This window comes from Microcebus murinus, chromosome 5 (assembly GCF_040939455.1).
Source record: "Microcebus murinus isolate Inina chromosome 5, M.murinus_Inina_mat1.0, whole genome shotgun sequence".
NCBI lineage: Eukaryota > Metazoa > Chordata > Mammalia > Primates > Cheirogaleidae > Microcebus > Microcebus murinus.
In genome coordinates, this window is record NC_134108.1 from 32,524,283 (window position 1) to 32,549,502 (window position 25,220).

Below are 25,220 nucleotides of genomic sequence, written 5' to 3' on the forward strand. Positions count from 1 at the left end.
GGTCATAGTGCAGCTAAATGGTTCCAATTCAGGATATATTTTGTAGTAGTGTTTGCAAGAATCCAAGTAAGAATCATGAAGAGAAAATAATAATCAAGGATTAGTCCTTCAGTTTTTGTTTGTTTTTCTTTATTTGCTTGAACAACTGGATTAAGAATGGTGCCATTCACTGAGAGAAGTGCATGTTTTGAAGAAGGAAACCAAGACTTCTGTTTTGAGCTGTGAAGTTTGTGATGCTCCATTAGACACTTGAATGTCTAATGGAGCTGGTTGAGAAAAAGATGCAGTGTAGTGTTAAATGGGCTCAATCGTTTGAGCAAGTTTCTTAACTTTTCTGTGCCTCATTCTTTTTTTCATCTAGACAATAGAAATAATGTAATACTATACTTCATAAAGTTGAGAGGATTACAAAACATCATACACATGAAATGCCTTGATCAGTATTTGTTTCATATTAAGCCTCATTAAATATTAGTTATTATAATCAGTAGTCATACTTTCACCTATTTCCAGGTTTAAACATAGGATCTAAGTTATACTTTTTATATAATCTTGAAAGGAAAAGAACATTGAATATCTAGTTGACAAGAGAACCCACATTTATTTTGAAACATTTAACTGAATGAAAGACAGTTAGAGAAATCTGAGAAATTAGATTAGTGGATAAACATATTCTAATTGGGGGTAAAGTCTACCTGGTCTTCATTCCCATCTTTCCTTAGGAAAGGTGACTGTAAATGCAAAGCCGGAATATATTTTTAAATGCATTTACCTATTGATAGAAATGTATCACCTAGTTTGAAAGGTCATATTGCTGGTGTCCATGATATTGGCAGACACCATAAAATCTGGAGCATTTTCTAAGGTTCTGCTAGCTATTATGTCTCACTTATCTTACCCTCACATTTTAGGAAGTCCACAACCTCAAGGAGGTCTAGAAGCAGAAATATAATCTATAAAATCATATTTTTTCACTTTAATTTTTAAAATAACTAAATTTCAAAGATTATGTCTTTACGTGGGGAAAGATATTCATAATATAATACACAGTTAACAAAACAGGATATACAAATTTATCTACAGTATGCTATCAACTTAAAATATATGAGTGTTTGTATGTACACATATGTGTTTGCGTGTGTGTGTAGAAGAGAACTGGAAAGAAATAAACTCAAATGTTTATGTTGTTAAATAATTTTTAGACAATAATTTAAGACAAAAAATAAGAATCTATATCAAAAAGTTAATCTATAAAAAATCTATAAATATAGTTATGCTTGTTATGAAACCTAGATAAAAATCCCAAGATGTCTATGGGAAAAATTATTAATATAAGTACCAATGCAAATGTTTCAAGAATAAAATTTAAAAGCATTAATTTTAAACCATACTGGAAATAGTAAAATGTAATGATTTTAAAGAGATAAAGAAAAAAGATATTGGATTAGATGTACTTTTATATAGGCTTGTAGTTCACTAATAAATTTGTAATTAGAAATTTTAATAAAAAAATCAAGAGAATTAAAGGTAGCCTTAATATTGTCAATATACAGAGAGGCTGTAAAGATAAGATTTTTCTTAAAAACTGACAATATTGCCAAATTTGGAAGGGATTGTGAATAAAGTAGAATCTTATTTTGTTACAGTTTAGGATATCATCTACTTTAAGTGCATTTTCAAAACATAATTTTCATATCATGCAATCAACAGAGAAATATACAAGTGCTTTTGTTAAAACTGAGTCCTTTTGGAAACTTCAACGTGGTTACCTACTGGGGAAGTAACATGTTATATCATTATTAGATATTTAAAATGTTAGATCACCAAAAAATCTGAGTTAAGTCTGAGAGATTGGATTAGCAATGTATGGTATTCCTAAGCAGGGAATAACTTATATAACATTATTATGGAGGATGGAGAGAATATAATTAAGAAAATATTGTAATAGTTACATAGAGAGGAAAGCTCAGAGATAAGAAGGTTCAGCAAAGCAGTACATTTATTCAACATCTATTAATTGGGAAACTATTATATGCCAGTCACCAGTATCTACATAGATGTTGGAAAGTGTAGCATGAAATAGGATTACAAAGAAGTCATATATTTCTACATTTAAACAACATAATATACAATTTCTATTAGCTTTTAATCCAACTGTCCATGACTAAGTTTATTTCAAGTATAAAATATTGTTTTGTTAATGTTTGGAATATGTTTTTAGGAATATTTTGATTGTACTATATGACTTAAAAACCCAGATATTTGACATATAGATTAAACCAGTTTATGATAAGCCAGTTTTTTCTAGTAATTTTTTTTTAGCATCATAACCTTCCTTTTCTACATTTGATGATGACATAAAAAGCATGTAATTTCTTGTGTTTAAAATTATTCTTATTTTCTACATCTTCAGAAATACTTTTTTTATAAAATTTAGAGTATTGAATTTTATTTAATGTCTACCAGTAATAAGAACTTTAAATTCTGTATTGATATATAAACATTCAGTCAGGCTTTTGTCGTGATTACTGGAGAGAAGTTAATTGCCCTTCCTTAGGAAAATCAATGAATCACACAAAAAATGAAGAAGGATTTAAATTTCTGAAAATGATTTTGACCGAATGGATCAATGATAATCCTCAAATCTTCTAGTATGGTATTTAGCATATTGCAGTGGAAATTGCCCAAGGAATTCTTATCAAAGACCCACAATTTATGCATGATTCCTTAAGAGAAAGATACTTTAATTGAGTAATAGATAGAATTTAATAATATGATAACTTTCACTAAAATATTTTAAGATAAAGAACACATATATTTGAATGGTAACTTAATATTTCAACTTATAGTTCCATATATATATTAGAGATTAGTAACACTTTTGGTAAATCCTTAATTATAGTTAAAGGAGGATTTTTAAATTTTAATACTCTTTTGTATTAAATTAGTCTTGTTTTTAGTGAGATTATCGGAAAGCACAATCTTGTACACAGCAGAAAAGCCCTGATGCTCTTACTTATTCTAAGGTTCAAGTCTATTTGAAGTATATAGAGCACACCTTGAAATTAGAGAGAACTGGAATTGGTGGACTCTTGTTCTGTTGCTTTCCAACTGTGAAATTTTGAGCAAGTTACTTAATTTCTCTGATGCAAAATGTTCTTATCTATAACAGTATCTTTCTTATAGAGTTAAAAAAAATTCCATAAGATGAGTCATGTAAAATATTTTGTCCAGTGTTTATGACAAAATAGGTTTTCAAAAAGTGCAGTAGTAACTTCCTAGAGGCAAAAATGCCTCTGTTGCAATTCCAGACATGAGTGCTCATGTATTATATTTGTATTATAAAAACCATAAATTGTACAAATAATAAATTAGTTGTTTTACTAATTGACCCTTTCTGAGTTATTGCAGGCCTTTCATTGATGATTTATTTCAGCAAGCTGAACAAAATTGTCCAGCATTTAATTTCCTTTAACACAATACTGTATCTGTCTTGTTTTAAGATTCTTAAATTTTACATGGGCACTCTTCACTGCTATTCTTTCCAATAGCATATGATTAAAAGATATATATATATATATATATATATATATATATATATATCAGGATATGCTAAAATTTTCTCAAGAAATGTTAGAGGACTATGGCTGAAAATATAAATCATTGTCACCTCATACCCAGAAGTCAATACCAAGACGAACTTCAGAAATTATATAAACATGTGAAAATTAAACATGTTCCTGAATGATCATGGGTCAATGAAGCAATAAAGAGAGAAATTTAAAAATCTTTTGAAATGAATGAAAATGAAAATACAATATACCAAAACCTGTAGGATACAGTAAAAGCAGAACCAAGAGGGACATTTATAGCATTAAATGTCTTCATCAAAAAGCAGAAAGACCACAAATTAACAACCTAACATCACTCCTTAAGGAACTAGGAAAACAACAACAAACAAAACCCAGAGTTACACAAGAAAACAAATAACAAAGATCTAAGCAGTATTATATGAAATAGAGAACAATAACAACAAAAAAATACAAAGGCTCAACAAAATGAAAAGTTGGTTCTTCAATAAGATAAATAAAATGATAAACCATAACTAACCAAGAAAAGAAGAGAGAAGATTCAAATAAATACAATCAGAAATGAAAAAGGAGATATTACAACTGATGCCACAGAAATACAAAACATCATCAGAAAATATTATGAATAGCTATATGCTCACAAAATAGGAAACCTAAAGGAAATGGATACATTCTTGAAAATATACAATCTCCCAAGTTTGAACTAGGAAGAAATAGAACTCTTGAATAGACCAATAACAAGTACCTAGATTAAATGAGTAATAAAAAACCTAGCAACAAAAAAATGCCCAGGACCAGATGAATTCACAGATAAATTCTGTCAGATGTACAAAGTACGAGTGCCCATCCTACTGAAACTCTTCTAAAATATCAAGAAGAGGAAATCTTCCCTAACTCATTCTATGAAACCAATATCACCCTGATACCAAAGCCAGGAATGAGTGCAACAAAAATAGAAAACTAGAGATTAGTATCTCTGATGAACATAGTCACAAAAACCCTCAACAAAATACTAGCAAACCAAATCCAACAGCACATCAAAAGAATAATTCACCACTAATAAATGGGTTTCATCCTAGGGATGCAAGGATGGTACAATATATGCAAGTTTATAAATGTGATCAATCACATAAACAGAATTAAAAACAAAAACCATATGATCATCTCAATAGATGCATAAAAAGCATTTGACAAAAATCCTATATCTCTTCATAATAAAAACCTTCAAAACACTCAGCATGAAAGGAACATACCTCAAAATAACAAAGGCCATATATGACAAATTCACATTCAACATCATACTAAATAAGGAAAAATTGAAAACATTCCCCTGAGAACTGTAACAAGACAAGGATGCCCACTCTCATCACTTCATCATAGTGCTAGAAGTCCTAGCCAAAGCATTCAGCCAAGAGAAAGAAATAAAGGGCATCCAAATTGGAAAAGAAGAATTCAAATTATTTCTGTTTTTGATGACATGATCTCATGCCTAGAAAAGCCTAAGGACTCATCCAATAGACTCCTATACATTGGTATATGAATTCAGCAAAGCCTTAGTTTATAAAGTCAATATACAAAAATCAATAGCATTTCTATATACCAACAATGACCAAGCTGAGAATCAAATCAAGAACTCAATCCCATCTACAGTAGCTGCAAAAAAAAAAAAAAAAATACAATATGAAGGAACAAATTTAACCGAAGAGGTGTAAGATCTCTACAAGGAGAACTACAAGTCGCTGATGAAAGAAATCATAGGTAATACAAACAAATGGAAAAATATTCCATGCTCATGGATCAGAAGAATCAATATTGTTAAAATGACCATGCTGCCCAAAGCAATTTACAGATTTACAGATTTACAGTACAACTCCCAATAAAATACCAATGTCATTTTTCACAGCATTAGAAAAAACAATTCTAAAATTCATATGAAACCAAAAAAGAGCCCCAATAGCCAAAGCAATTGTAAGCAAAAAGAACAAAGCTGGAGGCATCACATTGCCTGACTTCAAATTATACCACAAGGCTATACTAATCCAAACATCATGGTATTGGTATAAAAAATAGACATGTAGATCAGTGTAACAGAATAGACAACCCAGAAATAAAGCAATACATTTATAGCCAACTGATCTTTGACAAAGTGAACAAAATCTACACTGGGGAAAGGATACTCTTTTCAATAAGTGGTGCTGGGAAAATTGGATTGCCATATGCAGAAAAATGAAACTAGATTCCTCTCTCTTACCATATCCAAAAACTAACTCACAATGGATTAAAGATTTAAATGTAAGAGCTGAAACAATAAAAATTCTTGGAAAAAGTCTTTTGAACTTTGGCCCAAACAAAGAATTCATGACTAAGATCCCAAAAGCAAATGAAATAAAAATAAAAATAGAAACATGGGACTTAATTAAAGTAAAAAGCTTCTGCACAGCAAAATAAATAATAAGAGTAAATAGACACCCTATGGAATGTGAGATAATATACACAAACTATGTATTCAGCCAAGGACTAATATCCAGAATCTACAAGGAACTCAAACAACTCAGCAAGAAAAAAAAAAAAACCATTAAAAAGTGAGTAAATGATATGAACAGGCATTTCTCAAAAGAAGATACAAAAATGGTTTAAAAACATAAGAGAAAATGCTCAATAGCATTAATCATCAGAAAAATTCAAATTAAAACCAAAATGAGATACCATATTACTCCAGTTAGAATGACCATTATTAAAAAAGTCAAAAAAACAAAAGACGTTACGCAGATGCAATGAAAAGGGAACACTTATACACTGTTAGTGGGTATGTAAATCAGTACCACTTTTATGAACATCAGTATAGAGATTTCTAAAAGAGTTAAAAGTAGATCTATCATTTGATCCTGCAATCCCACTACTAGGTATCTACCTAGAGGAATAGAAACCATTACATCAAAAAGCTACTTATACATGTATGTTTACTGTAGCATAATTAACAATTGCAAAGATATGGAATTACCATAAATGCCCATCGACTGGTATGTGGATTTAAAAAATGTGATATATGAGGGCTTTCCAGAAAGTATCAACCATGTACTATATTCTCATTATATTAACAATGGCTGGATAATTTCCAGACAGTCCTTGTGTATATGTGTGAATATGTGTGCATCCTCTGTGCGTGTGTGTGTACATACCATGGAGTACTACTCAGCAATAAGAATAAATGAAATAATGGCTTTTGTAGCAACTTGGATGGAACTGGTGGCCATTATCCTAAGTGAAGTAACCCAGGAAAAGAAAAATAATTACCTCATGTTCTCACTTACAATTAGGAGCTAACCTATGGCTACACAAGGGCACATAGAGTGGTATAATGGACACTGGAGACTCATCATTTTCACCCAAAGCCCATAGTTTACATTAGGGTTCACTCTCAGTGTTGTACATTCTATGGGTTTGGACAAATGTATAATGACACATATCCATCATTATAGTACATGCAGAGAATTTTTCACTGCCCTAAAAATCCTTGTGTTCTGCCTATTTATCTCTCCACCTCCTGCCCTAATCCCTGATTTCTTTTTAAAGAAAGCAAAAAATATTACTATTGATTGTCAGTTTGTGTAATGATGTGGATAAAAACATTTTCTAGAAAAAGAATCTTTCTGACATATCAAAAGGTAATGTAAGAAGTGGGAATGATTTCAGTAATGCATTCAGAAGCCCTATAAGGTTCTCTTAAAAGATGTATAAGGGGTTCTCTTAAAAGATGATATTGTACCCCCATGGGGTATTCTATATCACCCATATAACCAAACAAAATAACACAACTTCTCCATATCTTCTCCTCTATGTCTCAGTAAATACCCATATTTATCTAGATGTATATATAAAATGATAGCAGGGCCACTTGAAATCTAACATGGTTGGTGGAGGTATGTCAATCATAGTATTAGGGTGTTATCTATTTATAAATCATGGTATCAGGATGTTGTCTACTTATAAAATATTCTGCAAAATCTCACTGATGTGTACTGGAATAAAATTTCTAATTAATTTATAAATTATCTTATAAATTAAATCTATTTTATCAATAGTTTAATTTTCCTGAGTATATTCTAAAATCAGTGGGGAAATACCTTTTCCTTTTCTTATTCTGTTTCTTAATTTTTGTACTTCATTTTATAAACAATCACACTTTTCCAGTATCATTATTTAAATAAATTATTCTTCCCAATGATGGATGGAAAAGTTAATCATTTGAAGTAAATTCATTAAGGACAGTGGCAGTGAGGATGATGATGAAGCAAAACGTGAAATTCAATTTAAATATTAATATTATGACTGAGAAAACCATGTATTCCAGCCCAATACTGCAATATTTTAGTATGGAAATAGTAAATACTATGAATGTGGACAGCTAAATTGACTATTTACTCTATATTTTAAAGATTATTCACCTTTGCTTCCTAACCTAAACCTGACTTATTATATTAGTATAATCATAATGATCCAATGGTACAAGGCAACCATTCATTAGTGTTTTGGACTGATCTCCTCAGTTGTATTATATCACAGGACTGATTCTGTTTTAGTTTTGTCCATTGTTTCAGCTAATTTGAGATTAATCTTCCATGACCTTACCACAGCATATTTGGCTGAAAAGCCACATTAAAGAATTTTTAAAAACAAACAAAAGTGAGTTATTTTGACAAGGGAATATATTATTTTTAATATTTGGATACAACTGCTTAGTTAGTAAAAGATGCTATCATCCACTACCCCTATTTTTTTTGTACAATTTTATTGGCTATTACCTGAATTGAAAAATTACACAGTCAACATTTGTGTGTTTAAATAAATAAACTGAACACTGGTAACTGCTGCTGTGTTGGGAGCTTCCAAATTAAATCTCACTGCTTAAACCATTCACTTTTATTAAAGATTCTGTAATGTTTTTAAAAAAAGGTTACTCATTGAAATTTAGTTGTTTTGTTCCCTATCTTTAGATATTTCCAATACCTGAGTGGTTTAACATGTACTTCTCAGTAGCTGCATTACCATAGTTGATTATTCCTTTTTTTCTGCCACATTTTTTCTTATTGTCTCTAAATTTGAACTGGCTAGGAACCAATTCTACACCTTCCTTTTAACTTTATACTTTCTTTCTAGCTTATCTTAAACAAAGCCTTAGTGCTAAATACAATCTCTTTGTCATTGAAGCCCCAATTCGTGTCACTAATTCTACTCTCTCCCCTAAACTCCAGACTCATAAATCCAACTGTCTCTTTAATATTTCCACTTGAATGATTAAAGTGCATTTCAAACATGACATGTTAAAATAGAGCCCTTAATTGCCACCCAGCCTCTCCAACCTGCTCCTCCATCAATCTATACTAGCTCAGTAAGATAAATTACTTCAGGCCAAGACCCTAGGAGTCAACTTTTTTGCCTAACTCTCCACATTCATTCCACCATCAAATTTGGTCATATCAAGCTCCAAATAAATCCTAACCTACAACTTCTGTTCCTCTCTGCTACTATCAACCAAGCTCTAGTCACCATTATCCCTTTGCCAAAAAATTACAACAGTTTTCTAAATGACACTTAATTTTCGCCCATCTCACTACAATCACTCTCCATTTAGCAGACAATGTAAATTTCTATCAAAATAAAGGAAATCATATTACACCCCCTTGCTTAAAACCCACTATAGATTTCTAATTATACCCAGCATTAAATCTAAACTCATGTCATGACTTACTCCTCCCTACAAGACCTAAGAAGACCTCCCTGACATTGTTTCATGCTACCTTTACTTCTGTTCACTGTATTCCAGCTACATTAGCCCTCTTTCTCTTCCTCAGGCCACCTCATTTGTTCCTGCTAGTAAAAAGCTGTTCTCATATTTTTCTATGACTAGCAATTTCTATTATTTAAGTCTCAGCTCAAATAAATATCACTTCCTCAAGCATATATAGATAGAACATACAAATAAAGTAAGTCTTTCATCACTTCCTATAGAATAATCCTGTTTTGTTTTGTTCATGGCACTTTCACTTCTGAATTGTTTACTTGATTCCCCATGTCCGTTCTCTCTCACCCCAGTTCTCTCCTCCAATCAGAATGCAAAATCCTGGAAAGCAAGTACTCCTATTTCCTTCATGCCCAGATTTCTGGCTTAGAACAGTGCTAATTAAGTAGTAGTTGATCAATAAATATTTTTCAAATGTATTATTGTTAAGTTATTCCCCTTATTGTGTTATTCAGGGCAGATACCACAAGGGGCATAGTGCTTCCTACTAAGGATAACACTGACTTTGTTTAGGCCTAATTTAGATGACAATTTTACGTACCTCAAACTTTCCAGGATGATCTCAATTTTCAATATTCTTTCTTGACTTCCTCATAATCCATCAAAATATTCCAATAATTAGTATGTTTTAATATTAAAGAAATAATTTGGAACATCCTTAAATTCACAAAAAATACAAATTTTATCTGATAATATGTTCTGATATTTTTTTAAACTATAAACAAAACAAACATAAATTTTCTACCCATTTTCTCTCAAAGTTGTGCCCATGCAGGCTCCCTCACCTCACAAGATTAGTTCACAAATTTCACCTCCATGCCCCTGAGCAACATGATCAAGTCCTGATTGTATAGGATCTGGCCTGTGGGCCTTTCCCTAAATCCCCAGAGATCACTCTCTGACCATGCCAGGGAGGAGTGTTCTGGTCGTGAGTTGCCTTTGGGGTGCTCAAGCAGGTTTGATGTCCCCCTGCTTTGGAGTGTTCCCTGCTCTGATGGAGCAGCCGGATAAGCAGCACTGGAGAGGGCCAGGGAGCAGGGAGCTCACAGTCTGAGCACCCTTTAGTCCACTGTAGTTCTTTAAAAGGAAAAGTTTGAGCCCTCTCTCTGTGGAAGTCCCAGTGTGGTGGATGAACCAACAGGGGGGAAGCAGCAGCTCCTGAGAGCCCTGGCTTAATCATCACTCTCTGCAGTCATGGGTGGGGGAGGGAAAAGGGAGGAAAAGAGTCTGGATGGAGGAGAGCTAGCACTCTGGTCATCTCTGTCCCTCTCTCTGGGAGGCAGCCCACCCAGAATGCCCAGGCTCTGGAGTCAGGCAGAACCCCCAAGACCCACTGGCCCCCTGTGGCTCCCACAGTCTGGGACAGAGTTGGAAAATGTTTGGGTCAGAATAAGTAAGATGAAAACTGAGGGGCTGAAGCCACCTGGGAAGGACAAAGGTGCATGATGTGTGGAGAAACAATATGATGCCTGCCATCTTGGCTCGGGTCTGTGGTGACAGGAAGTACTCCAAGGTGCTTTGTCCTCAAGAAGCTCCAGTTCACTGGCAGTAGTAGCTTTTGGGCTCATGAGGGTAGAAAGACTCTCCAGCAACTTGGGAGACCGTTAACTGCCAGAGATGTGAGCCAGGGACAAAAAACCTGTTCTATCTACCCTTTTCATTGGACTCCAAGCCCCCTAGAGGTTATCCTCTGCTGAAATCTTGCTCCTTCTTGTTCTTCTCCACAGCTTCTTCCCATAGAATCTCTTGTAGGTTCTGGTACTTTTACCTCGGAGCTGTACCTGATCTATGATTGTTTGTTTTTACTTTTTCATCTAAAACTTTTCCTCATTTCTGAGATAATCTGTCATCTGGTGTTTGTGGTCAGCCATCTTGTCTCTGTCTGAGTATTCTAGTAATCAAACAGGTTTTGAGCTTTTGTTTTGATTTTTTACATTATTCCCATTACAACTCTAGACCATTTGTTCTCTGATCAGCATTGTTTTCGGTGTGGAAGACCATGAACTGGTATCTATTCAGCCTGAACTAATGTGCAGCAATGTGCTAGGTTACTTGCCTACATTACATTACCTATCCTTATAATAACCCTCTTAATAAGGAAGTGGTACTATTAGTTTCATTTTTATACATGACCAAATTGAGGAACATAAAAGTGGGTTAACTTACCTCAGGTAAATTAACTGAAATTACATGCTAAGTGATATGTCAAGAAATAGAACCTGGGCACAATTGTATCTCTCCCTTTCTCCTTAGCTGAATTCTAATCTTTCCTGACAATTTTGTATTTTAGAGACTCAGAATAATGTTGAAAATATGTCTTATCTATGAATTAAAACACACATGCTATCCCACTACTTAAATATGAAATAATTTGCTAGGAAAAAATCTCTAATACATGTACATATATAAGTACCTTTATGTAGAATATATATTTTTAACAAGCATAAGATGTATATATAAGTATATTTATATATGAAATAAGCAAAAACTTAAACTCTAGGAATATAATGGGAAAATGCACACTATTTCACCAAAGTGATGAAATGCAGTTGTTTTATATGTGGGTGGCATCAGGCAGCTGTGAAAATTGTCCACATCCAGTCTATTTTAGAAAGTCCTGTTCAAATTTTCCATAACAGAATTACTATGATTTTAAACATTTTAACAGATCTTTTCTCACAGATTTTTAACAGATCTCTTCTCTATGTATTATTGTTCCTGTTTTTAAAGAAACAATCCTCTGATTTATTCCATGGCTTCAAGAAGCATTTCCCAAGGCAGACATCTTGACTCTATTTGAAATAGGATCTACATTTACAAACTGTTTACATTTTCATGATGTTGCTAGAATTTAGTTTATCAGCATTTTAAGTCAAAATACATATCCTATGTTTGCAATCTTGTTTAAACAGAATCATTATATGGCTCTTTTTTTTTTCCTTTTCTTTCTTACACTTGCTTTTTTCCCACTAGGAAACAACAAAATATCAAGCAAAAAATTTTTACAGTCACATACTTCTCTGTTACACAAAAGAAAAGTCAAAATAATTAAAACCTCCTTTCCCAAATAAAGCTATAAATGTGGTAAAGTCACTTACAGAGTGACAAATGTGACTGGAATATATAACATGCTTAGAAAGAGGATTAGTGACAAAGTCTACTTTGTGTTTTCTACAGACTGAATATTTGTGTCTTCCAAAAACTCCTACATTGAAATTCTAACCCCCAATGTAATGATGGTAGGAGGTGGGAAGTTATTAGGTCATGGGGACAGAGACCTCATGAATGGAATTAATGCCCCTATAAAAGTGACCCCAAGAGTTTATTTGTCCCTTCTTCCATGTAAAGAAATCTACAGTAAGAAGATGGCCGTCTATGCACCAGGAAGAGGGCCCTCAACAGACACTAAATTTGCCACTGCCTTGTTTTTAAACTTTTGCCTCTAGAACTGTATGAAATATATTTCTGCTATCTATAAGCCACCCAATCTAGGGGTATTCTGTCATAGCAGCCTGAACAGATGAAGACAATGTTATTAAACCTGAAACTTAAAGGAAATTTCATAAATTAAAAAAATGCACAGCATATTTTTATCATAAGAAACACAATGAGATCACTTAATCCTTTACTTCTCAGTTTCAATAAGATTGTATTTCAGATTAATGTTTGAAATTATTATTCATTCATTCACTATATATTGAGTACTTCCTATAGGCTGGGCATTATTCTAAGTTTTTAGAATATGGCAATTAAGAAAACAGCAAATATCTCCACCCTCCTGAAAATTGCATTTAAAAAGGGTAAATAACATTCAACATATATGGTAAAATAAACATAGTAAGTTAGGTGGTGATATATTTTACGGAGAAAAATAGAATAAGCAAGTGATTTAGGAAGTGGAAAGGGAGTTACAATTTTAAATAAAGTTGTCAGGGGGGTGCCTGCTAAGAAGGTGACCAGTGAATAAAAAACAAAAGGAGGTAAGGAAACAGGCTAAGTGAAAATTGTGAAAAATAATTCCAGGCATAAGAAATAGCAAATGCAAAGGCCCTGGGGCAGGACAGTGCCAGATGTGAGTGCTCAAGACACAGCAGTAACTAATGGGGCAAATGAGGCAGGGAAATTTGTAGGTGAAAGAGTGAAACAAAGGTCCATAAGGCCTTGTGGATCATTGTGCTTTTCTCACTGAATGTGATGGAAAGCCATTAGAGAGTTTTAGTAGAAAGAGTGATGTGACATGATTTTGTACATATGAGATTGCCATGACTGCTACATTGGAAACAGTAAAGGGGAGATGAGTGGAAACCAATCAGGACTAATATTCTGCACAAGATAGACACTGAAGCTGGTTGTCGCCTTCATCAATGATTAAAAAGTCACCACAATTCATTTAAAGGGAGAACATATTTCTAATTAGCCACAGATCATACTTGTGATATTGAATGAATTATCTTAAAAAATATAAAACTAAAGCAAGTGAAGAAATATGTCTTTAATTATATTGTTATACTAAACAATGTGTAACCAGGTAGGACATTTTGCATATTTAGACTATAATTTCCTCTGCAGTTAGTTTTGTATTACCAATTTTGTAGTGACTCAAATAATACCAAGAAAAAAAATTCAGTGATTTGAAAAACAGCCATGTTGATTGTGTCCTTGGTTGTGTAGATATTTTTATGATGCAATCTCATTTGTCTATTTCCAAATTTGTTGCTTGTACTTTGGAATTATACCCAAAAAATTATTGCCCAGACCAATGTCATTGAGTTTTCCCCCTATGTTTTCTTCTAGTAGTTTATGGTTTCAGTCTTTAATTCATTTGAGTTTTAGTGGATTTTGTATATAGTTGAGATAAGGGTCTATTTTGATTCTTCTGCATGTGGATATCCAGTTTTCTGAAGTTTTATTAAGTTTTGTTGAAGATGGCATTCTCCCCATTGTTTTCTTGGCACCTTTGTCAAAAATCAATTGACTATCAAAGCTTGGATTTTTTTCTGGGATCTCTATTGTGTTCTATTGGTCTGTGTGTCTGTTTTCCTGTCAGTGCCACACTGTTTTGATTACTATAGCTTTGCTGTATTGAGGTCAGATAGTATAATGCCTCCAGCTTTGTTCTTTCTGCTCAAGATTGCTTTGGCTATACAATGCCTTTTGTGATTCTATAAAAATTTTAGGATTTGTTTTTATTTCTGTGTAAAATATCACTGAAATTTTGACAGCAATTACATTGAATCTGTAGATAACTTTGGGCAGTATGGACATTTAAAAAATATTAATTCTTCCAATCCATGAACAGAGACTATCTGTCCATTTATTTGTGTCTTCTTCAATTTCTTTCATCAATGTTTTATAGTTTCAGGGTATAGGGCTTCTACCTCCTTGGTTAAATTTATTCCTAAGTATTTTATTTTATTTTTTTTTAGTTATTGCAAATGAAATTGTTTTACTGAATTTTTTTCCAGATAAGTCCTTGTTAGTGCATAAAAACTTTGCTAATTTTATTAATTTTGTATTCTGCAACTTTACTGTACTTGTTTATTAGTTCCAACAGGGCTTTTGTGTTAGTAAGGAGTCTTTAGGCTTTTCTCTACATAAGGTCATGTCATCTGCAAACAGAGACAATTTACTTTTTTCCTTTCCAATTTTTTGATGTATTTTATATCTTTTTCTTGCCTAGTTGCTCTGGGTAAGACTTCTAGTACCATCTTGAATAGAAGCAGCATGAGTGGGTATTCTTGTCTTATTTTTGATTGTAAAGAAAATGCTTTTAGTTTTTCACCATTGAGTATATAATGTTAGCTATGGGTTTGTCATACATGGCCTTTATTATGTTGAGGTACATTTCTTCCATACCTAATTTGTTGACAGTTTTTATCATGAAAGGGTTTTGAATTTTGTATTATGCTTTTTCTGCATGTATTGAGATGGTCAATGGTTTTTGTCCTTCATTCTCTTACTGTGATATATCAATTTATAGATTTTTAAACACTAAGCAATTGCATCCTTGTGCTTAATCCCACTTAATAATGGTGACTTGGCCGGGCATGGTGGCTCATGCCTGTAATCCTAGCACTCTGGGAGGCTGAGGCGGGCAGATTGCTTGAAGTCAGGAGTTCGAAACCAGCCAGACCAAGAGTGAGACCCTGTCTCTACTCTAAATAGAAAGAAATTAATTGGCCAACTACTATATGTAGAAAAAATTAGCCAGGCATGGTGGCATATGCCTGTAGTCCCAGCTACTCGGGAGGCTGAGGCAGAAGGATTGCTTGAGCCCAGGAGTTTGAGGTTGCTGTGAGCTAGGCTGACGCCACGGCACTCTAGCCTGGGCAACAAAGCGAGACTCTGTCTCAAAAAAAAAATAATAATAATAATGGTGGCTTATCCATTTAATGTACTGTTGAATTTGGTTTGCTAGTATTTTGTTGAGGATTTTTGCATCTATGCTTATCAAAGATATTGATATGAAATTTTCTTTTCTTCTAGTGTCTTTGTCTGGCTTTGGTATCAGGGTAGAGCTGATATACAAACAAATTAGTTTGTAAGTATTCCCTTTTCTTCAGTGTTCTGGAACAGCTTGAGAAGGATTGGTATTTTTTCTTCTTTAAATATTTGGTAGAATGTAGCAGTAAAACCATCAGGTTCTAGGCTTTTCTTTTCTTTACTCTTTTTTTTTTTTGAGACAGAATCTCACACTGACACTCAGGCTGGAGTGCAGTGGCTCAATCATAGCTCCCTACAGCCTCAAACTTCTGGGCTCAGGCAATCCTCCTGCCTCAGCCTCCTGAGTAGCTGAGGGATAGACCAGGAAGAAGTGAATTGTTTATTGAGGGTAAGAAGACTTCTACATATGAGCATAACTAATTCATGGCATTCCTGGATTATCCAAGAGTGATTATGACCTCAGTATATGTTTAAAAAGTATACTAAAAAGCGGCCCCTCTGTTTTACCTACCTGCCAATTAGCTTTCTCCCCAGTCAAATAAATGTGCAGGCCTGAGAAAATGACCAGATTTAAAAAGTCAAAAAACGAGATTAGACATCATGACATATTCCAGTGAAATACGATTGAGAAAGGACTATGACTAAAATAAACTGTTTTAGACATCTTATTAACCTTTGAGTCCCTATTATTGTCTTGTAAATTTCTGTTTATTTTTGTTTGCCATTATATTGGATTTTTACATACACATGCCTGGAATAGTTAAGCTTCTCTTCAAGTTCATGCTGATTGTAGGTTCTTATAGTAGTCATAATTATCACATAGAATTTAGTTGCTATATTGCTATTAGCACTGTTTCAAACTTCTTCCTAAGATATTGTAATATTTATTCTGCTAATCTAGAAGTTGAGACACAGCATGATTAAATCATTTGTTTAAGATATGCTAAAAATAAACAGAATTGAGAATAGTTAGAAATAAACATCTAAAAATAATCTACTTATAAAATAAATAGCTACTTTCTTCTAAATAAATTGTTACGTATTCTAGTGCTTATCTTAAATGTTAAGATGTAAAAGAAATTTCCTAGTGTAATCTGTAGTGATTCAATCCACAAAATCCAATGGTTGCTGTTAAACCTAACATACTAATTCAGAAAAAGTGTTTCACAGAGGAACTAAGTATATGAGGGCTGCCCAGAAAGTATCCAGCCAAGTAATATGAAAAATTATATTAACAATGGCTGGATACTTTACAGACAGCCCTTGTATATTAACAAAAATACTAGCACTAGCTGAAATTCATACATCTCAAAATAAAAAGAAGTAATAAATGGTAAAAATCTCTTGCTGAATCAATGATACACATTCAGTGATATTTACTTATTCAGTATAACTTTACCACCCTTTACTCTCAGTTGGATACTAGCTCATCTTATGAACTATTATGTTGAATGACCTATTAATCCTTCATGCTGCAGGTGGAAAAGATAGAAGTTACATCATTTTAGAGCCATTCTAGAGTATACTAGAAAATGAGAGATCTACTTCAGTTTTATGACAAAAGAGACGTGAGCTATATTCTCTCATAGAAGCCAAGAGAACATAGTGTGGTATTTCTTGAACCTGAACTACCTGTGGTCTCCTTGAAATCATATAATCTTCTCATGATCTTCCTAGGCTTCAGTCTTCAGATCCTGGTTTAAGAAACACTGGCATAGTTTGGAGTCTGGATTTACACTATTGGGGCTGAAATCCCAGCACTGCCCATAATAAGATTTGTAAAGAAGCCAAGTCACTTAACTTTTCTGTCTCAGTGTTCTGCAACTATTCAATAGAAATAATAATACTAGCTGGCTTGTAGATTTGCTGTGAAAAATGACATAATAAAGATGCCCACATTTTCTCTGTTGCCAATGCATGACAATATACTTTCCATAGTTGAATAATTACTATGAACATGCTCCACAGTTTGCTATTCCAAAGCCCAAGGTCAAATGAGAAGTATATGATGCCTTCTTATCTGAGGAACTCCATTATAGGACCTGATTACAAAACCTTCCAACTTTTTATATAATTAAATAAATCACTAAATTAAAACCAAGAGTCAGGTAGAAATAAGGATGTATTTCATTTTATAGACTATTTGTATTCCCCTTCTCTTAACCACACAGTAGATTGATTTCAGGAAATAGGAGAAGGTTGTAATAAATAAGGATATTGGTGGACACCATCCTGGAATATGGGACCATTTGAGCACATATACTCTGTACCAACCCTACTTGGTGAATTTCAGACTTTGGAGTCAAGTGGACCTGGGTTATAAACACTTGTTATGACTCTTGTTTGATAACTGAACTATAAAAGATACCTTATAGTATTCACTCATCTTACCTTTATTAAACTAAATGGGAGGAAGAGAAAATAGGAAAAAAAACCCACTTAATTCTTAAGATACTGTGTGGAAATGGACAAGGGGGGCTGCAAAGCAAACTCAGGAAAATACAAATGCTTTATTGAAAAATGGGCTTTCAAGTGAACGCTTTGCTGAATTAATAACAGGCAAGTTAGATAAAAATGATTTAGTAAAATCTTGCAATTGCACCATCCAGTTGTAAATTAGAAGGAAAAATGCTGCTATATTTGATAACAGGTAAATAATATTGTGGTTGAACTCAAAGAGCAGTATAGATGATTTGTGCAAATTATATCAATAATTGACTCCCTTGCTTTATGTGCAATCTAAAAGAATAAATGGAGAGTAAAACAGAGCAATAAACCATCACAATTTATTGATTCCCTATCCCAGATGACCTGAGTCAATGGACAGCAGACTCCCTCTTGATTTGGAAGCTTCCAATGATCATATGAAGGGGAAGAACTGCTGTGACTGATAAAGGACCAAGTTTCTTTTATCAGGAAGGGAATGAAGTCCATTTAAGGCCAGGATCCCCAGGGAATGCGCACACAGGATTAATTGACATAAAACATGATTGATCAGTGTGGTAGTTTGTCCTGCCATTACCTGATAGTGCTCTGAGACTTCTTGGGAAATACTATTAACTCAGAGCTGCTGTATACTGGGTAGAAGTAAATCCATGCCACCTGGCAATTTAAGCTGCAGCACTGAGCCTCTGATGCCACGGCATTGCTCAGGTCCTGAGGGTCCCAGGTGGACGGAAGCAGGTCTGCTGTGAGACCCATCAGCTTGCTTGCTTTCCAGCCAGCTATCTGTGGCTCTTGTATGTATACAGCCTTCACCAAAATGGATATAGACCCTGGGGGAGGAAGGTTGTTCTCGTGATGGCAAATATCTGGTATTAGAGAAATGTCTGCTGCCGATCTAGCCCACTGGCTGGTGCTTCCCAACACTATGGCAGCCTCTGAAAATCATGACCTCTACAGTGTATAGTATCCATCATCGATTATCTTGCCCATCACCCCTGTACTAGCCCAAACTCCCTTGATGGTCTATCTACACGCTGGCCCAGGGAGAAGTGGCTGAAGGCCTTTATTATGCTGAAGCCAGAGACTGAAAGAGAGATAGGCTGAATTAAAGAGGTCATTTAAGTTCAATGCCCCAGTCTCAGCCTCCAGCCAATTAAATCAGCCTTTGTTTTTGAGATAACAGCAAAACATGGGAACATGTGTCCAGGATTTCATCCTATTTGCAAGCCTAAATAATTTAAGGTGATGGTGACTCTTGATTAATAACTTCAGCCTGAGCTGAATAGTGCGAGTGGAAAGAATAAAGGAATTAAGCATAGAAGGCACTCAGTCAGGCCTACACAACACAAACTCTAACAACTTCTAACATCAATTTTATATAATTACAAAGGCCGTTACCTCATTTAGTGGCCCAAGTTTAATTTGAAACCAACTGTGCAAGTTTGCTCAACTTTCAGTAACAAGAAGCAATTTACTCAAGAGCCTTATTATCCAAAAACCTTTAAAGACACACAACATAGGCAGAATGGGAGCACTGTATTATTTTAAACGTTAAAAATGATACTATTATATTGTCTTTATGTAAAATTTTGTTGATCAGTATTTTCATTAACTCCAACTAGTTAAAACAGAGTCAGCTGCTAATACATTTCTAAATCCTTCCCATACATCCATTTTGGTTGTGCTTTAGAAGTAAATGCCAAGTATTTTTAAATGATAATATGCCAGATAAATAGGGCCCTTTATTCATTGGATCAAGAAAATAAAGGATCAACATCTCTAATCATTAGAGAAAGCAAATCAAAACCACAATGAGATATCACCTAACTCCAGTGAGAATGGCCTGTATCAAGAAATCCTAAAACAAACAAATGCTGGCAAGGATTTGGAGAGACAGGAACACTCTTACACTGCTGGTGGGACTGCAAATTAGTGCAACCTTTGTGGAAAAGAATTTGGAGAAAAGAATTTGGAGATACCTCAAAAAGCTAGAAATAGAAATACCATTTGACCCAGCATTGTTGGGCATCTACCCAAAAGAACATAAGTCACTCTATTATAAAGACATCTGCACCCGAATGTTTATGGCAGCACAATTCACTATTGCACGGTCATGGAAACTCCCCAAGTGCTGGTCAAATCATGAGTGGATAACTAAAATGTGGTATATGCTCACAATGGAATATTACTCAATCCTAAGAAACGACAGTGAGCTAGCACCGTTTATGCTATCCTGGATTAAGTTTAAGCCCGTAATACAAAGCGAGACGACACAAGATCTGGAAAATGGGCTACACATCTACTAGCCATCAAATTGGTACTGACTGACTAAAACTATGGTGTTCAAAAAATGGTAGTGTTCAACAGGGATTTGGGGGGGAGACCACATCTTAAGGATGTGGAGAGCATTGTGGGGGGGAAGGGATTCTCTATCCCTTTTTAGGGAGAGGCAAAGATATACACTGTAACCAAAGTGTCTAAAAAAAAAACTCTGTTATTGGGAGGTGGGCAGGTGGAAGGGGGGAGGAGGGGAAGGGTATGTACTTACACGGTGGGTTTGGTGTGTACCACCTGGAGGCTGGACATCTTGAAACTCTGGCATAGTGGGGTGGGGGAGGGGAGGCAGGGGCAAGATATGTAACCCTAACAATATTTGTACCCTCATAATGTGAGGTAATAAAAAAAAAAGATATGTTTCATTATAGATCATTCTTAATCAGCTAATAAAGTCCTGGATAAACTAAAAAAAAAAAAAATGGAGAGTAATAAGAAAGAATATTCTTTCACCCAGGAACTACTAACTAAACAAATAGCAAATGCAAGATACAATTTCAAAAGTGGAAAATTACATAAAAGAGATACTATACCTGCTGTAAGTCCAGTGTAATTGTCACATAATGGTATTCGATTCCATTCTTAATACTGGGACTCTGCCACCAAGTGTTCTTTCCATCAATAGCATTTGTAATCGGGTGTCTCTCTATTGAGTCAGCAGCACCAGGTGAAAGGAGGAGAAAACAGTATGTAACTAATTTATAGCTGGTTTGTTAAAGAGTGAAACTAAGTTAAAACAATCATCATGTGGACATCAAACATTAAAATAGTACAAAAAGAGATCAATTCATATCTTCAACAGAATTTATTCAATGACAACTTTTTCCTAGCCCTGTGCCAGGTAGTAGGAAATGGTTAAATGCTTTAGGCTATAGGAGAAGAAGCTGCTCAGCACTCTGGCCACCAAGTCAAATGGGCAACTTCAAAGATAACTGTAGAAATTAAATGTAAAGAAATTATATTGAAATCTAATTGATGTGTCAATCATTCAAAAAAACCTAAAAACTATTTCAGGCAGCACTAGTATGCCATCAACTCTGTTAACAGAAACGTAGAATCCTGAATTGCGGCTGAAAGGTACTTGACGATTTGCCCTTCTGACACATTCATTATTAGCAAGGCTTGGGCAATCCAGTATATATCTGGTTTTAATATCAAATGCCATTAAATCCATCCTATGAGCTGTTAGGACTTGGAAACTGATATCCCCAAATATGGCACCCTGGTATGCTGATTATTTTAAATTTAAAGGCCCCTGGAGAGCAGCAGACACTAGAAGAAATTTTACTATGATATTCCCTTATCCACCTGAAGTCTGGACCCGCCATGAAGAAAACAGTTACCTTTGGTACTTTCCCTAAGTTTTCATCAATTTAAATCATATTGCAGGAAAAAAGACTGAAGTCTGTCAATACATTTGGACAGACTTTTGTCACAAACCTTATCTGTTTTGTGGGCCCACAGAATTTGTCCTAGGCCACTGTATGTTATCCAAGCCCATTGAATTCCCCTAAAAATTATTTACTATCCCCCAAATTGCCATATTTCCTCTATCTCTTCTATGAAGAAGGGTATATTATATAAGCACCTGTACTACTGACATAATCATCCTCGTGTGATTCCCCTGTGCTGTGCACATTAAAATAAATGTTGTATGCCTTTTCTATTAATCTGTCTTTCGTCAGTTGATTTTTCAGCAAACCTTCGGAGTGTGATGGGGAAGTTTTTGCTAGGCTCCTACAGAGGGTTTTTGCAGCCAGTTTTTAACTTGCCAATTTTCTACCACTATTTAATAATATAATGAAAAATATCCCAAACCTTCCATCCTGTTCCCATAATCACTAACTCTAGGAATCTAGACAATAATGGCAAGGAGGGAGATGATGGTACAAAACTCCATCCTACCAACAAAACATGGATCTTCCCTCACCCTTACCCCAAGTGGATGAGACCAGGACTACTGTGAGAATCCAAAGGAAGATTGGAAATAGAAAAGAGGGGGCCTGGACAGTCATTGCCACCCCTACAGACCTTTGTTACAGCTTTCTTCCTTCTTAGAGTCCTCAAACCTCAGATTCTCACCTCTTCCAACTCAGCTCCATGTATCTTACAAAAGCCACCCCTGGGCTGCCCTCAGTACAGTTTGGTTCCTAGTCATTGGTTCTTGTCTGAAATATTTGTTTCTCATTTTCCAAGTAACACAAGTTCTGTTTCTTTTCTCCTCTTCTTAGCAGGCCTCACTCACAGATGGGTGAGAATGGCAGAAATGAGGTTATTGATGTTCTATTTCTACTCCTAGGCCTACAGTAAGGGTACTTTGGTTCTTAACATCTTACTTGGAAGAATTTAGCACATGTTCCCACAGGAACATAAAAAAAGTAGAGGTGACCCTCCCTGGTGCTCTTCTCTTTGTTAGGGATTAAATACACTTTGGGTGTCAGTCTTGAGAACTTTCTAAAACTAATTCTCTGGGAAGATGTTTCAAATGAATAGACTATGAATAACCTTTTAGATTAGAACACAACTCTTTCTTAAATTGAAAGAATACCTCAAATAATGAACAAATCATGTCACTTTGAGGAACAACCATGGACTTTCAATTTACCTGCATAATACAGCAATCTAGCCATGTATTCTAATACCATGGTAATGAAAGAGATCCAGACTTATGAAGAGTTGGCCTATAAGGAGATAGATATTCCCCCTGACTCTACCATTTGGTACTTAACTGACCATGGACAAATCACTTAAACTCTGTGTGTCATCTCTGAAATAAGAATAACAAAATCCACCCACAGCAGTGGCTTCCAGATTCTAACCTTTAGACAAAAAGTGAAATTAAAAAGAGAAAAATTACGTGAGATTGATTTGTAGAATTGCTTATAGGCCTTCTAGCTTTTCATTTTTCCAAGTAGTAATAACCTCTAATCTACTTTTATCATTTACTATTACCATCACTATTATTTTATAAAATAAAGGACATTTAAAAGCCAACAACAGTTTTTAAAAACCATAATATCAAAATGAAGGATTCTTTCAAATATATCCTTTTTATTTTCATGAAAAATACAGAACGTTCTCATTTTCCTAATTTGCCATGGACCATTGAAAGCATCCTTTATGGTGACCCTTTACTCACAGGATTACCAATGAACATTATAACTATTAATATTCTAGCTATTACTATGCACATATGTAAAATAAATTATACATCTGTTCAAAGTGTACACTGTTCTGAATCTTAATTTAAGACAAATTACATTTAATGAAAGATTTGTAAGTCCTTAATGCAATAGGAATCTGATAGTAAGAAAAAATCTTTAAAAGAAAAATTTTTATTAAAAACTGAATATTCACTAAATTTGCCATTTTCAAATTTGTGAACATTTGTATTACATATTAATTTTACTTACATAGCCTGCTATAAATTTTAACTGAAAACATAAATGCTATGACTTTGAGTTACTTAGTATGATATTAGTATTCTACATGTGTATATTCATCTTCTAAATCTTAATATGAGCATATAGGACATGACAAAAATATTCCATTTATATTGGTAAATTGTTTAATTCAACTAAACAGCAGGATGGACTTTGTACCAAGTCTTATCACATAGTATTCTACTGAGATGAGGCATGATGCCTCATTAATGAAAAGCAAAAATTGCTGAATATATTTAATAATTAGCGTTAGTTAAATTGTTCTGTTGAAGCTTGGGAAGGTGTCAGGTCTTTATAATGACAGCAAATACCAGAAGCATAACCAAATATCAAATAAATGCCCCTGATGGCATAAGTAGGTGCTGAAATTGGCATATTAGGAATCAGAAATATAAATGATATATTACTGGCATCGCTTCTAATGAAAAATAAATATCACAGAAAACATTCCCCAAACGTCTCCCTGGATCTTCTTTACAGATTGTGTATTTAATATGTGATAGAAAAATACAAACACAACCACATTTTCAAATTAAATTCATGGCTCCTAAGTAACTGTGAGAGAGGCTGTCTAATTGGAAATTTTGATATCTGCCACCTCAGGTCAAATTGATGTGAGAATTAGTCATAAAAAAAAGGACTGGGAAATGAATCAACAATTAACCATAATCCCCATTATGAAAGTTTAATCATAATTAATTTGCAAATACTGATGAATTGTTGGCATATTTCCCTTATTTAAAAGGAGATAGAAATGTATAATATCCTCAACAGGGGATAACTGTGCAAGTCAATCCAAGGGCTAACTGCATCTGAAAACTGGCTAGGGAGTCGTTGATGAGGTAAACCTTTCAAATTGCTAATTTTTAATTGGAAAGCACAATCTATTAACAGTCAGAAAGTTCAAATTTCATTTTCTTTGCATGGTAATTAAGTGCAGACCTTCCAGATTTATTCTAGGAGTTCACTGAATTTGTAGAATTTGATCATTTGTTGTTCCAACTTTTACTAAAATATATTCATGTGGTTTACTGCTAGATTTTTATTCTTGTGGAGTTTTAGTCTTTCTAAATTTCTAGTACCAAAACATAATTGTGAAATGCAATGAAGCTGGTCATTTAAAATGATCACATGAAAATAAACCCAGACTGTGATAAGTTAAAA

At 34.2% G+C, this 25,220-nt stretch overlaps 1 protein-coding gene across 1 annotated transcript in view; it reads right to left on the reverse strand.

The window, feature by feature from the left end:
• The window catches only part of LAMA2 (laminin subunit alpha 2), a 583,504-nt gene that overhangs the window by 410,702 nt on the left and 147,582 nt on the right, over window positions 1-25,220 (reverse strand). Inside the window, exon 3 of the mRNA XM_076002974.1 lies at window positions 21,147-21,259. Within this exon, the coding sequence (XP_075859089.1) occupies window positions 21,147-21,259 (113 nt within the window). The remainder of the gene's footprint in view (window positions 1-21,146; window positions 21,260-25,220) is intronic.